At 34.9% G+C, this 13,336-nt stretch overlaps 1 protein-coding gene across 1 annotated transcript in view; it reads left to right on the top strand.

Moving 5' to 3' along the window:
* TIAM1 (TIAM Rac1 associated GEF 1) overlaps nt 1-13,336 on the top strand; it is a 243,823-nt gene that overhangs the window by 205,239 nt on the left and 25,248 nt on the right. Inside the window, 3 exon segments of the mRNA XM_078146537.1 lie at nt 389-457; nt 780-905; nt 11,220-11,328. Coding sequence (XP_078002663.1) covers nt 389-457; nt 780-905; nt 11,220-11,328 — 304 coding nt within the window.

The raw sequence follows: 13,336 nt of genomic DNA on the forward strand, positions 1-13,336 counted from the left end.
TCTAATTGAAATGTAGTGACTAGAGAAGGAAGAGAGTGGATTTTACATTTGTATCTTTAAAAGGTATAAACCCTCTTACCTTCTGAATATTTGAAGTTGTGATAAATACCCAATTATCCAAAAGCACAGATTACCTAAAAACATATGTTGATATTTGAAAGTATGAATTTAAGGCAAGCATATATTAATTATGATTTTTCTCCATTGTGACTCTTTGCTGGAAACTTATGTTCCTTGTGAACTGTTTTGTGATCATATGTTCTGTTCTGCAAATGGAATTTTATTTCTGAAAGGCTAATAATAGAATTTAGGATATTTTCTGTATTGTTTCTTTATATGCTTTTATGGGCTTTTAGATTTATTAAAGAATACTTATTTAAACCCTTAGGATTTAAACTGTCTCATGGAAAGCTACCTGAAACCTCTTCAAAAAGAAACTTTCCTTACCCAAGATGAGGTATGGTGCCAATTGTATTAATGTTGTTATATACATATGGTCAGACTCATAGCTGTTTTCACTTTGGGGGATGGAAACAAGGATGATTGAAAGAATGTTTTAATTCATTTAATCATATCGAACAGGTAAAATATTGCATTTTAGTTTGTTTCCTTGTACAAGTATGAGTTTTAACTTGACTGCTGGATCATTATTTAAATTTAGGAAGGTAAAAAATAATCCAGAACTTTTTTTCTTTGAAAATTCTATTTGAAAAGATTAGAATGAAATTTTTAAATGCTTATGAGAACTTTGATGGATCAAAGTCTTCTTTTTGTATTAGCTCGATGTGCTCTTTGGGAATTTGACTGAAATGGTGGCATTTCAAGTAGAATTTCTCAAAACTTTGGAAGATGGAGTGAGATTGGTGCCTGATCTTGATAAACTCGAGAGAGTTGACCAGTTTAAGGTAAGCAGCATCACTAAATATAATATTGTAAAAACAATTTAAAATGATATAAAAATAACAGAAGATTCCATTAAGAAGTATCTCCTCACATACCATGACTTCAGTAATCTGTCCCATTAGTCCCTACCCCTGTACATTTCTTTGCTCATACCATGGAAAACCCACCAAAAACATATTTTATTAAGGGTAACAGAGATGTAGACAGTTTTGTTTTGTGCCTTGAATCATATTCATCTATAGACTCACTAGGAAGGAAGCCTAAATGGAATACAAGAAGAGTATTATGTCTTGTTTGTCTTACTAAGGTAAGAACATTATATTTCATATGAAATGGGCTGAAGAAATCCTTGACTTCTAGTTTTAAAGATTCATCAATCTTAATCTTTTGTGTGAGAAAATTTACTAATGGAATACTGAGATAGATTTACTTTGACAGGCAGCAGCAAATTTAGTTTTCCTAATTCAGAAAAAACCTTTCTAAGTAAATCTTCAATATTATACTATAGGAATATATCTTAATATACAGTGTCATGAGACCACCTATTATCTGCTTTGTTCCTTTTGAAACAGGTATGCCTTTTCAGTTGTGGGTCCCAATCCACCAAATATCTGTAATACCTATGATACCTAATATACCTTGTATATTATCTCTGGTTTACCCTGTTTATTATTTATACTTTGTGCATTTGTTTACAGATTTCTGAGGCTATAAGTTTTGTTTATAGCTTCTTGTATATTTTCTCTTATGAATGTTGGTCATCTCCTATATTCTTCTCATGTTATACTTAACTCAATCAATTTTTTGTTTATTTTTATTTTTTATAATAAATATAATATGCATATAAAATATGTATAATGAAATGAATATAATGAAATATTTTATTAATTTTTTATTTATACTTAGCAGAATAAAAAACATTTTACTGTGCTTATTGTATGCTAGGCACTCTTAAATTCTGAGGATACAAAAGTTAAAACAGTCCTTGCCCCCCAAGGACCTTACATTCTAATGGGGGAGATAACACATAATTTTCTATACATACATGTATGTGTGTATTATGTATCTAAGTGCACTTTGTCTCAGATTTTTGCAGGAAAGTTTCTTTCCACTCTGTCTTCCTTTTTATCTTTAGCATCTTCTGGGTCATATTCATAAGACTCTGGGCTGAAGTGTTTTTTATCTGCCTTTCTTTGGTAAACTTCATCTTTGCCCAAGAGTCCACATTTCCTCTATTTTAAACTATCATCCATTCATTCAAACCCCATTCTCAGATACCATCTTTTTAAAGTTAACTATTCACTTTCTATATCTGCCTTTCCTTTCTGAGACACATAGCTTTAATCATCAATAATAATGAAAAATCACCTCCTCTCAGTTTCTCAGTTTTTTTGCTTAGGACTATCTAATCTTTAGCAATGCTTTCTAGGTTCTTTCAGGTAGTATCATCTGGCTCCAAAGAAAGCAAATGTAGGTGGTCATAATCAGGTTTGAGAAGTCTCTAGATTCTTCATCTACATATCTATATCTATATCTTGTGTGGGTGCGTATATATATATGTGTGTGTATAATTTCCACAAAACACAAAACCCTATCTATTACATATGCCAGATTCACATATAGTTGCCTTTGTAATCTTTTCTGGTCATCAAGCAGAAATACTTGGTTCTTCCCAGTTTAATGTTAATAATCAGAGTGTTGTTAAAGGGCACTATCTGTGTTTTTTTCTCTTTCAAAGAATTTTATATAAATTGGATTGTCATACACGAGAGATATCTCATTGGAAGACAGCTTTGAAGATATTTTGCAGGGCAGTTAGGTGGTGCAATGGATAGAGTACAGGCCCTGAAGTCAGGAGGACCTGAGTTCAAATCTGACCTCAGACCAAACACTTGACACTTACTAGCTGTGTGACCCTGGGCAAGTCACTTAACTGCAATTACCTAAAAGAATAAAAAAAAATTTTTTTAAAAACCAAGATATTTTGCTCTACTGAATCAAATGCTTGTGTGTCTATAAAGATGTGGTCTCCTATAGAACACTGTTAATGAAAGCTTTTCAGTTCTCTTCTGTTACCTTCATGAAGGACATCCTTTATACATGTGTAGATTAGTCTAGGTAGGAAAGTTAGATGCATCTGTCAATAGTTATTGATATTTTCTGAGTTGCCTTGACTAGTAATAATAAGGCCCAAGTTTTTTTCCAGGCTTTGTATTTTCTTATACATTCTTAAAAATTGATGGCAGCATCCTCCAAAATTCTTGCCTTTAGCAAGACTTTCTTTGTGTATACTTGAGCTAGAATGGCTGCTTTTCCCACCTCTTTCTTTAGACCCATTTCTACTTCCTCATGTAGCATATCTGGGAGTCCATAGCTACCATATCTAGCACAACTAGAGGCCAAATTTGGTGGCTTCAGAGTCATTAGTGGAGAAAAGGGCTTATAATTAGGAAATCTTTATGAAACTTTTCTGTTTTTGTTTTTGTCTTCTGTTTCTTGGCTAAGCAATGGGGTTAAGTGACTTGCCCAGGGTCACACAGCAAGTGTCTGAGGTTGGATTTGAACTCAGGTTCTCTTGACTCCAGGGCTGGTGCTCTATCCGTTATGCCACCTAGCTGCCCCAACTTTTCTGTTTTTTATCTGTTTGCTGTTCCCCTTCCAGTATGATTGTTTAATGTCCTGTAAAGAATTAGATTAGTTCAGTCTTGTGCCATGTTTTCTGCAAACTTTTTTTTTTCCATTTACGGCTTTTCACTGTTCTTTTACTTCTTATAAGTTTATACCATCATCTTCTGAAGGCTTATAAACAAGCTTATTATGTTTAAATTCTATTTCCTTTGGCTTCCATGTCATTCTTTTTCGGAAGGAGTTAGATGATTTCTAAATTCTTTTGGCCTCTTTCTTATGGCAATTGATTTATGTTACTTAAGCATCTGGGCATCATTGACAAAGAGATGGTCTAAAACACATGTAGTATTTTGTTTTATTTTTTTTAATTTAATTTATTTTATTTTATTTAAAAAAGATTTTTTTTCCATATGCTTTTGAGTTGAAAATTTTTTCTCCCTTTTTCTCCCCCCCCCACCCTCCCCAAGATGGTGCACAACCTGACACAGGCTTTACATTTACATACCCATTAAACATATTTTCACATTAGTGAAGTTGTAAGTAAAAATTAAAACCAATAGGAGGAACCATCAGAAAGATGAAACAAAATTCAACTTAAGGTAAAAATAAGTGAGAGCGATTCGACTTCCATAGTTCTTTCTTTGGATGTGGATAGCATTTTCCATCCCGAGGCCTCTGGAGATGTCTTAGATCCTCGTAATGCTGACAAGGGTTCAGTTTAACATTCTTAGTCATTGCATAACATGGCTGTTTGTATACAAAGTCCTCTTGGTTCTGCTCACTTCACTCAGCATCAGACCATATAAGTCTTCCAGGTTTTTCTGAAGTCAGCCTGTTCATCATTTCTTATAGACAATAGTATTCCATTACATTCATATACCACAACTTGCTCAGCCATTCCCCAATTGATGGGCATCTCTCAATTTCCAATTCTTTGCCACCACAAAAAGAGCTGCTATGAATATTTTTGTACATGTGGGTCCTTTTCCCATTTGTTTGATCTCTTTGGGATATAGCCCTAGAAGTGCTATTGCTGGATCAAAGGGTATGCACATTTTTGTAGCCCTTTGGGCATAGTTCCAAATTGTTCTCCAAAATGGTTGGATCATTTCACAACTCCACCAACAATGTATTAGCGTTCCAATTTTCCCACATCCTCTCCAACATTTATCATTTTCCTGTTTTGTCATGTTGGCCAATCTGATAGGTGTGTTGTGGTACCTCAGAGTTGTTTTGATTTGCATTTCTCTAATCAATAATTTAGAGCATTTTTTCATATGACTACAGATGGCTTTAATTTCTTCATCTGAGAACTGCCTGTTCATATCCTTTGACCATTTATCAATTGGGGAATGGCTTGTGTTCTTACAAATTTGTCTTAATTCTCTATATATTTTAGAAATGAGGCCTTTATCAGAGAGACTGGTTGTAAAAATTCTTTCCCAATTTTCTACCTTCCTTCTTAGTTGCATTGGCTTTGTTTGTGCAAAAACTTTTCAATTTAATGTAATCAAAATTATCCATTTTGCTTTTCATAATGTTCTCTATCTCCTGTTTGGTCATGAATTCTTCTGTTCTCCATAGATCTGATAGGTAAACTATTCCTTGTTCTCCCAGTTTACTTATGGTATCAGCCTTTATATCTAAGTCCTGAACCCATTTTGACTTTATTTTGGTATATGGTGTGAGATTTGGGTCTATGCCTAGTTTCTGCCATACTCTTTTCCAGTTTTCCCAGCAGTTTTTTTCAAAGAGTGGGTTCTTATCCCAGAAGCTGGGGTCTTTGGGTTTATCAAATAATAGATTACTATAGTCATTGACTACTGTGTCTTGCATATTTAACCTATTCCACTGATCCACCTCCCTATTTCTTAGCCAGTACCAAGCAGTTTTGATGATTGCTGCTTTATAATACAATTTAAGATCTGGAATTGCTAGGCCACCTTCCCCTGCATTTCTTTTCATTAGTTCCTTTGATATTCTGGACCTTTTGTTTTTCCAAATGAATCTTGTTATTATTTTTTCTAACTCTATAAAATAATTTTTTGGTAGTTTGATTGGTATGGCACTGAATAAGTAAATTAGCTTAGGTAGGATTGTCATTTTTATTATATTAGCTCGGCTTACCCATGAGCAACTGATGTTTTTCCAATTATTTAGATCTGATTTTATTTGTGTGAAAAGTGTTTTGTAATTGTGTTCATAGAGTTCCTGGGTTTGTTTGGGAGGTAGACTCCTAAATATTTTATAATGTCTACAGTAAGTTTAAATGGGATTTCTCTTTCTATCTCTTGCTGTTGGGCTTTGTTGTAATATATAGAAATGCTGATGATTTATGTGGGTTTATTTTATAGCCTGCAACTTTGCTAAAGTTGTTTATTATTTCAAGTAGTTTTTTACTTGATTCTCTAGGATTCTCTAAGTATATCATCATGTCATCTGCAAAGAGTGATAGCTTTGTTTCTTCTTTGCCTATTCTAATGCCTTCAATTTCTTTTTCTTCTCTTATTGCTAAAGCTAAGGTTTCCAGTACAATATTGAATAACAGTGGTGATAATGGACATCCTTGTTTCACCCCCGATCTTATTGGAAATGCTTCTAGCCTGTCCCCATTACATATAATGCTTGCTGAAGGTTTTAGATATATGCTATTTATTATTTTAAGGAAGACTCCATTTATACCTATGCTTTCTAGTGTTTTTAATAGGAATGGGTGTTGTATTTTATCAAAAGCTTTTTCTGCATCTATTGAGATGATCATGTGGTTTCTGTTGGTTTTGTTGTTGATATGCTCAATGATGCTGATAGTTTTCCTAATATTGAACCAACCCTGCATTCCTGGTATAAATCCTACCTGGTCATAGTGTATTATTCTTGTGATAAGTTGCTGCAATCTACTTGCTAGTATTTTGTTTAAAATTTTTGCATCTATATTCATTAGAGAAATTGGTCTATAATTTTCTTTCTCTATTTTGACTCTTCCTGGTTTAGGTATCAACACCATATTTGTATCATAAAAAGAATTTGGTAAGACTCCTTCTTCTATTTTCCCAAATAGTCTATATAGTATTGGAATTAATTGTTCTTTAAATGTTTGATAGAATTTGCATGTAAATCCATCTGGCCCTGGAGATTTTTTCCTAGGGAGTTCATCAATGGCTTGTTCAATTTCTTTTTCTGAGATGGGGTTATTTAAGTATTTTACTTCCTCTTCTGTTAATCTGGGCAATTTATATTTTTGTAAATATGTATCCATTTCACTAAGATTGTCAAATTTGTTGGCATATAGTTGGGCAAAATAATTCCTAATTATTGTTTTAATTTCCTCTTCCTTGGTGGTAGCTTCACCCTTTTCATTCTTGATACTAGTAATTTGGTTTTCTTCTTTCTTTTTTTAATTAAATTAACCAAAGGTTTATCTATTTTATTGGTTTTTTCATAAAACCAGCTCTTAGTTTTATTTATTAGTTCAAAAGTTTGTTTTTTAATTCCAATTTTATTAATTTTTCCTTTGGTTTTCAATATTTCTAATTTGGTGTTTAGTTGAGGATTTTTAATTTGTTCTTTTTTCTAGTTTTTTTAGTTGTATGCCCAATTCATTAATCTCCTCTTTTTCTATTTTATTTATGTAAGCATTTAGAGATATAAAACTTCCCCTAAGAACTGCTTTCGCTGCATCCCATAGTTTTGGTATGCTGTCTCATTATTGTCATTCTCTTGAATGAAATTATTGATTGTTTCTATGATTTGTTGTTTGACCCAATCATTTTTTAGGATTAGATTATTTAGTTTCCAATTATTTTTTAGTCTATCTTTCCATGGCCCTTTATTACATATAATTTTTATTGCATCATGATCTGAAAAGGATGCATTTAATATTTCTGCCTTTCTGCATTGGATTGTGAGGTTTTTATGCCCTAGTACATGGTCAATTTTTGTGTATGTGCCATGTACTGCTGAGAAAAAAGTATATTCCTTTCTATCCCCATTCAGTTTTCTCCAGAGGTCTATCATACCTAACTTTTCTAATGTTCTATTCACCTACTTAACTTCTTTCTTGTTTATTTTGTGGTTAGACTTATCTAGTGCAGAGGGGGAGGTTCAGGTCCCCCACTAGTATAGTTTTGCTGTCTATTTCTTCCTGTAACTCCCTGAACTTCTCCTGTAAGAATTTGGATGCTATACCATTTGGTGCATATATGTTTAGTAATGATATTACTTCATTGTCTATGGTGCCTTTTAGCAGGATGTAGTTTCCTTCCTTATCTCTTTTGATTAGATCTATTTTTGCTTTTGCTTTGTCTGAGATCAGGATTGCTACCCCTGCTTTTTTTACTTCAGCTGAGCATAATATATTCTGCTCCAGCCTTTTACCTTTACCCTGTATGTGTCACTCTTTTTCAAATGTGTTTCCTGTAAACAACATATTGTAGGATTATGGTTTTTAATCCATTCTGCAATCCGTTTCGTTTTATGGAGAGTTCATCCCATTCACATTCACAGTTATGATTACTATCTGTGTCTTTTTCTCCATCCTTTTCCCCCATTTATGCTTTTCTTTCTCCTTTTTCCTTTCCCCTTCACTAGTGTTTTGCTTTTGACCACGCCTCCTTCAGTCCCTCCCCCTTTTATTATCCCTTTCCCTTTTCTTCCCCTTTAGTCTTACTGCTTCTTCCCTCCCTTCTTTCCCCCTCCCTTTTCTTTCCCCTTTTCCCTCCTACTGCCTATAGGGCAAGTTAGATTTCTATACCTAACTGATTATATTATGCCCTTCTTGAGCCAAATCTGATGAGAGTAAGGTTCAAACAATGCCCCCCCTTTCCCTCTGCTGTAATAGGATTTTGTGTCTTTTCCTGTAATGTAATTTACCCTTGTCTGCCTCCTCCTTTCTCAGTACATTTTCTAAGATCAGATTGATCCACTTATTTGGATCCATTTAACCCACTTGATTAGATTTTTTTTATCATTACATCAAAGTCAACTAATATCCACCCTCTTTATGTATACTCCTTTAACAGGTGTAATAACAATACAGTTCTCAAGGGTTGCAAGTCTATTCCCTTGTAGGGGTTTAAACAGCCCCCCCTTATTAACAACATATTGTATCTTTCTGTCCCATTTACCTTTTTAAGTCCTTCTTGAGTCCTGTACTTGAAGATCAAATTTTTTGTTGAGCTCTGGTCTTTTTATCAGGAAAGTTTGGAAGTCTCCTATTTCATTGAATATCCACCTCCTCCCTTGAAAAATGATGCTCATTTTTGCTGGGTAATTGATCCTTGGCTGCATTCCAAGCTCCTTTGCCTTTGGAATATCATGTTCCATGCCCTGGTCTTTTAATGTAGAAGCTGCAAGGTCCTGTGTAATCCTGACTGTGGTTCCATGATATTTAAATTGTTTCTTTCTGGCTGCTTGCAGCACCTTCTCTTTCATCTGGTAATTTTGGAATTTTGCTATTATATTCCTTGGTTGTCAATTTGGGATCTCTTTCAGGTGGTGATGGTGGATTCTTTCTATGGTTATTTTCCCTTCTGGTTCTAGGACTTCTGGGCAGTTTTCCTTTATGATTTCCTGAAAGATACTGTCCAGGCTCTTTTTTTCATCATGATTTTCAGGTAGTCCAATAATTTTTAAATTGTCTCTCCTGAGTCGATTTTCCAGGTGGTTGTTTTACTGATGAGGTATTTTACATTTTCATCTTTTTTTCATTTTTTTGTTTCTGTTTGACTGATTCTTGCTCTCTCATAGAGACATTAGTTTCCATTTGTCCAATTCTAGTTTTTAACAGATTGTTTTCTTCTGTTAGTTTTTGTACTTCCTTCTTCAATTGGCCAATTGTGTTTTTTAGGGACTTGTTTTCTTCAGTGTATTTTTTTTCCAATTGGCCAATTGTTTTTTGAAGGACTCTTCTACCTCTCTCATTTGACTATTAAAATCCTTCTTGAGCTCTTCTAAGAAGGCTTTTTGGGCTTCAGACCAGTTCATATTCCCTTTTGTTGTTGCAGATGTGGGTTTGTTGACAATGTTGTCCTCTTCAGAATTTCTGTCTTGATCTTCAGTCTTATAATATGAATCTATGGTACGTTTCTTTTTACTCATGGTGTTTCTTTATTCCCTGGCCTTTAAAGAGATTGAGCTCTCCTGCTGGGGAACAGAGGGTACTGACCCAAGCTTCTTGTGTTGGGAGCCTAGGTCTTGGTCACTGGCTTTGTTGCTGGGGCCTCTTATGCTGGCAATTGGAGGCTGTAGGTTTCTGGCAGCTTACCTGTGTTGGGCTGGAATCAGCAAGGCTGGAACTTTCAGGCAATTCTAGGTTGCCTGCTTTTCCTTTCCTTTAGCTTTCTTCAGCTCCTTTTAGATGGGTGCTGCAGGGTGTTTATCTGCCTGGGGCCCCTGCAGTGTTGTCTCCCTCTTTCTGCTAATGCACTGGGAGATTCCTTTGGTAGAGTGCCGAGGCTCCTGGTGGTTTTCTGAGCTGGTTTCCACCGGTTCCCCCACCCTCACTGAGGCACTCGGAGGTCCAGGTGTTGGTGTTTGCCTGCTCTACCACCTGGGCTTCAGGATTTCTTCACAATTGAGGCTCAGGGCTCCTACAGCTCACCTGGTGTTGGGTTGGAATCAGCAAGGCCGGGCTTTAGGAAGCCTTTAGGTTGTTTTCTTCACCTCCTTTCAGATGAATGCCCAGGGTACTTATCGCCTGGGGCCCCTTTGTTTTGCTGAGGCACTGGGAGACCCGTTTGCTGGGCTGCTGCACTGCTGCTCCTGTCTTTCTTCTAGTTCAGGTGTTCCAGGTTTTTTTTTTCCTGGGGTTGCTATTTTCTGGGTTTGCAGAGGTTGATAGGGGAGAGTGAGATCGACTACCTTTTCACTCCGCCATCTTGGCTCCTGGAAGCAGAAGTCCACATGTAGTATTTTGAACAATATCCTACCTAGCAGAATTCATGATATTACCTAATGCTTTTTTTAATCCCTATTTATCATTTAAACCTTTGTTTTCAATTCCAGTCTAAAGTCCATGAAATACATCTCAGTAGCAGGAAGAAAAAGGAAAAAAAAATCTCTTATCAGTGCAAGATCTGCAGAATTCTTCCACAACTCTCCTCCAAAATACACCTTTACACGGGCACCAATTACACTCTTAAAGGACAGAAGAGGCAGAGATAAGAGAGGGTGATTAAAGAGCTCTCCTTTGAGGGTGTGGATTTTTCCTTTTATTGAGTAGTAGTATTTTGTTTTATTGCCCTATTACTGATGTGATAGGAAGGAGAAAATAAATTTCAAATTTCTTAATTCTCTGAGCAGTTCCAGATCTCATATAGCTACTATCTCCTCATTGACTTTCCCTACTTGTATTTCATATGGGTAATTTCTAGCATTGCAGCCAAGAGATAACTATTGAAGATGAAATTCCCCACCATCATCTCATCAAGATCTGTCCATGAAAAACATAAGTATGAGAAAATAATTGTAACTACCACTGATATTTAGAGCAGACAATAGAATTTTTACCATATAAACTCATATTTTAACATTCTTTACACATCAGTTCAAGACAAATCATTGAGTAAAACATCAACTAAGATCAGAAATTCTGTTTTACCTGTGACATTGGTCCAGACATAGGGGCTTAATAGTTGGATTGGTGAGATTGCTAAAAGTGGGCAAAATTAACTTTTTTTTTCCCAATCTAGAAAGTGCTCTTCTCTCTGGGGGGATCCTTTCTGTATTATGCTGACCGTTTTAAGCTATACAGTGCCTTCTGTGCCAGCCACACAAAAGTTCCTAAAGTCTTGGTAAAAGGTAAGATTTTTCAGGATTTCAATAATGTTTCATCTTTCTACATAGTAATAATAACTTTTACTAAGGGAACATACATTTATTATAGTTGGTGAACTGTTGATGGTGGTGGTAGGGGGAATCCTAATGGTTGTTAACTGCAAAGAATAAAATCTTCAACTGCCAGTAATTCTACTTAATGAGGAGCAAAATAGTTGAATATCTTGATATACACACTAATATGGGGTTGCTTATGTTTTCTTTGCAATAGTCAAGATGCTTTTGTGTTCAGATCGATAGATGGAGGATTCAGAAGTTGTTTTGTTTTTGTTACTGATTTGCTATATGATTTCCATCATGTTTATAAGCACTCTGAGAATCAGATATTTATCTCAAGTGTTGTTATTGTCAGTGTGTTTTCTGCTACCACTAGTATTACAAAATTTGTTGCAATTATTAATGTGAATTTCTTGAATTATGTCTATATGCCTTGCAGAACAAAAATGATGGTTGTGTATTTGAAACTAATCCATAAGAATCTGAAGAATTTTAATATCTATGGAAATAAATTTCATTATACATATTATGTACTATTTTATAAAGGTTATTTTTGCTACTGAATAAGAATTGAAGGAAAATTTCATAGATAAGCAATACACTTCCAGGAATCCTTGGAAAAAACACAAATTACTAAATATTATTTTCTTTTTATTTAACTGATTAATAAAAAAAAAGAGATGCCAAACAAACTCTCGTATAATAAACAGGTGATTGCCAGTGTTTGATTATGTTTATATTTGCTGCTCAGGAGACCTACCTTGCTCTGATTCCACATTAATATTAATAAGTTGCTGCAAATATTGTTAAAATAAAAGTGTGTGCTTAGAAAAAGATTTTTAAGCCTCAGTCAGTGGCTTAGTATGAAAACCAATATTTGAAGCATATTAGCATTCCAGTGAAGTAGAAATTGGACAGATTTTTGACATTTTTTTGTAATGAGATTTGACCTATGCCTGGGATGTTTGTTCTTGTGCTATACTATTTATGTTATACGGCATGTATTATGCTGATCATACCTTCCTATCTTTATTATTTATTAAATCTTCGTTGTTCCTTCCTACATCGATTGGTTTTTAACTCATAGAAGCTCTCCAAACCATCTATTAAGTTGTAGAGGTGCTCTGAGCTTTGTCAATACAAAGAGCTCCTCCACTAATGAAATTACCCATTGTTTAAAGGGTAAAGGAAAGTGTCAGGTTGTTGAATTAGCCTTTTAGCTCCTCTATTGATAGTAGTTCTAGACCTTTTTAAGGTCTTTGGAACATATCAGGATATTTTTAAAAACATAAATATATCACCTCTGTCTCAGTTTAAAAATTGAATATTATTGTTAATGATAACAATAGCTAGTATTTATATATCACTGTGTCAGGTACAGTACTAAGTGCTGAATGATTATTTTCATTTCATTTTCCTTCCATTTCATGATGACCCTGGGAGGTAAATGCTATTATCCCCATTTTACAGAAGGGAAATTGAGGTAAAAAGAGGTTAAGTGACTTGTGCGGGGTCACACAGCCAGCAAGTATCTGAGACCAGATCTGAGCTCAGGTCTTTAGGTTTGAAGCTCTATCCACTGTGCTAGCTAACTGTCCCGTACTAAGTACTACTAATACTAGGTATTACTAGGTCAATACTAGTATTGGGGGCATTGAAAGGAGAGGTACCTCAACTCTTATTCAGGAGCCAGTCTGAAGAAAGTCCACTTTTCATTTATAAACAAAGTGAGATTAAAAGATATACAAACTATTTGGGACATTTTTATAGTAATAAAAGCCCACATTTGGGATAAACACAATGAAGTACATAGATCTAATGGAGCCACCCCCAGGAGGTGCTTTAAATGACACGTATTTTTTGTTATCCTATAAACAATGGCTGATTTGGTGCCCATGGCTCACGTGTCTGGATCTTAGGAACATTCTAGGACCATCCTGGAGACATTTACCAGAAGATCAAAGCTATATTTTTT

Source organism: Phascolarctos cinereus, unplaced genomic scaffold (genome assembly GCF_003287225.1).
Source record: "Phascolarctos cinereus isolate Bilbo 61053 unplaced genomic scaffold, phaCin_HiC Scaffold_726;HRSCAF=1367, whole genome shotgun sequence".
Classification (NCBI taxonomy): Eukaryota; Metazoa; Chordata; class Mammalia; order Diprotodontia; family Phascolarctidae; genus Phascolarctos; species Phascolarctos cinereus.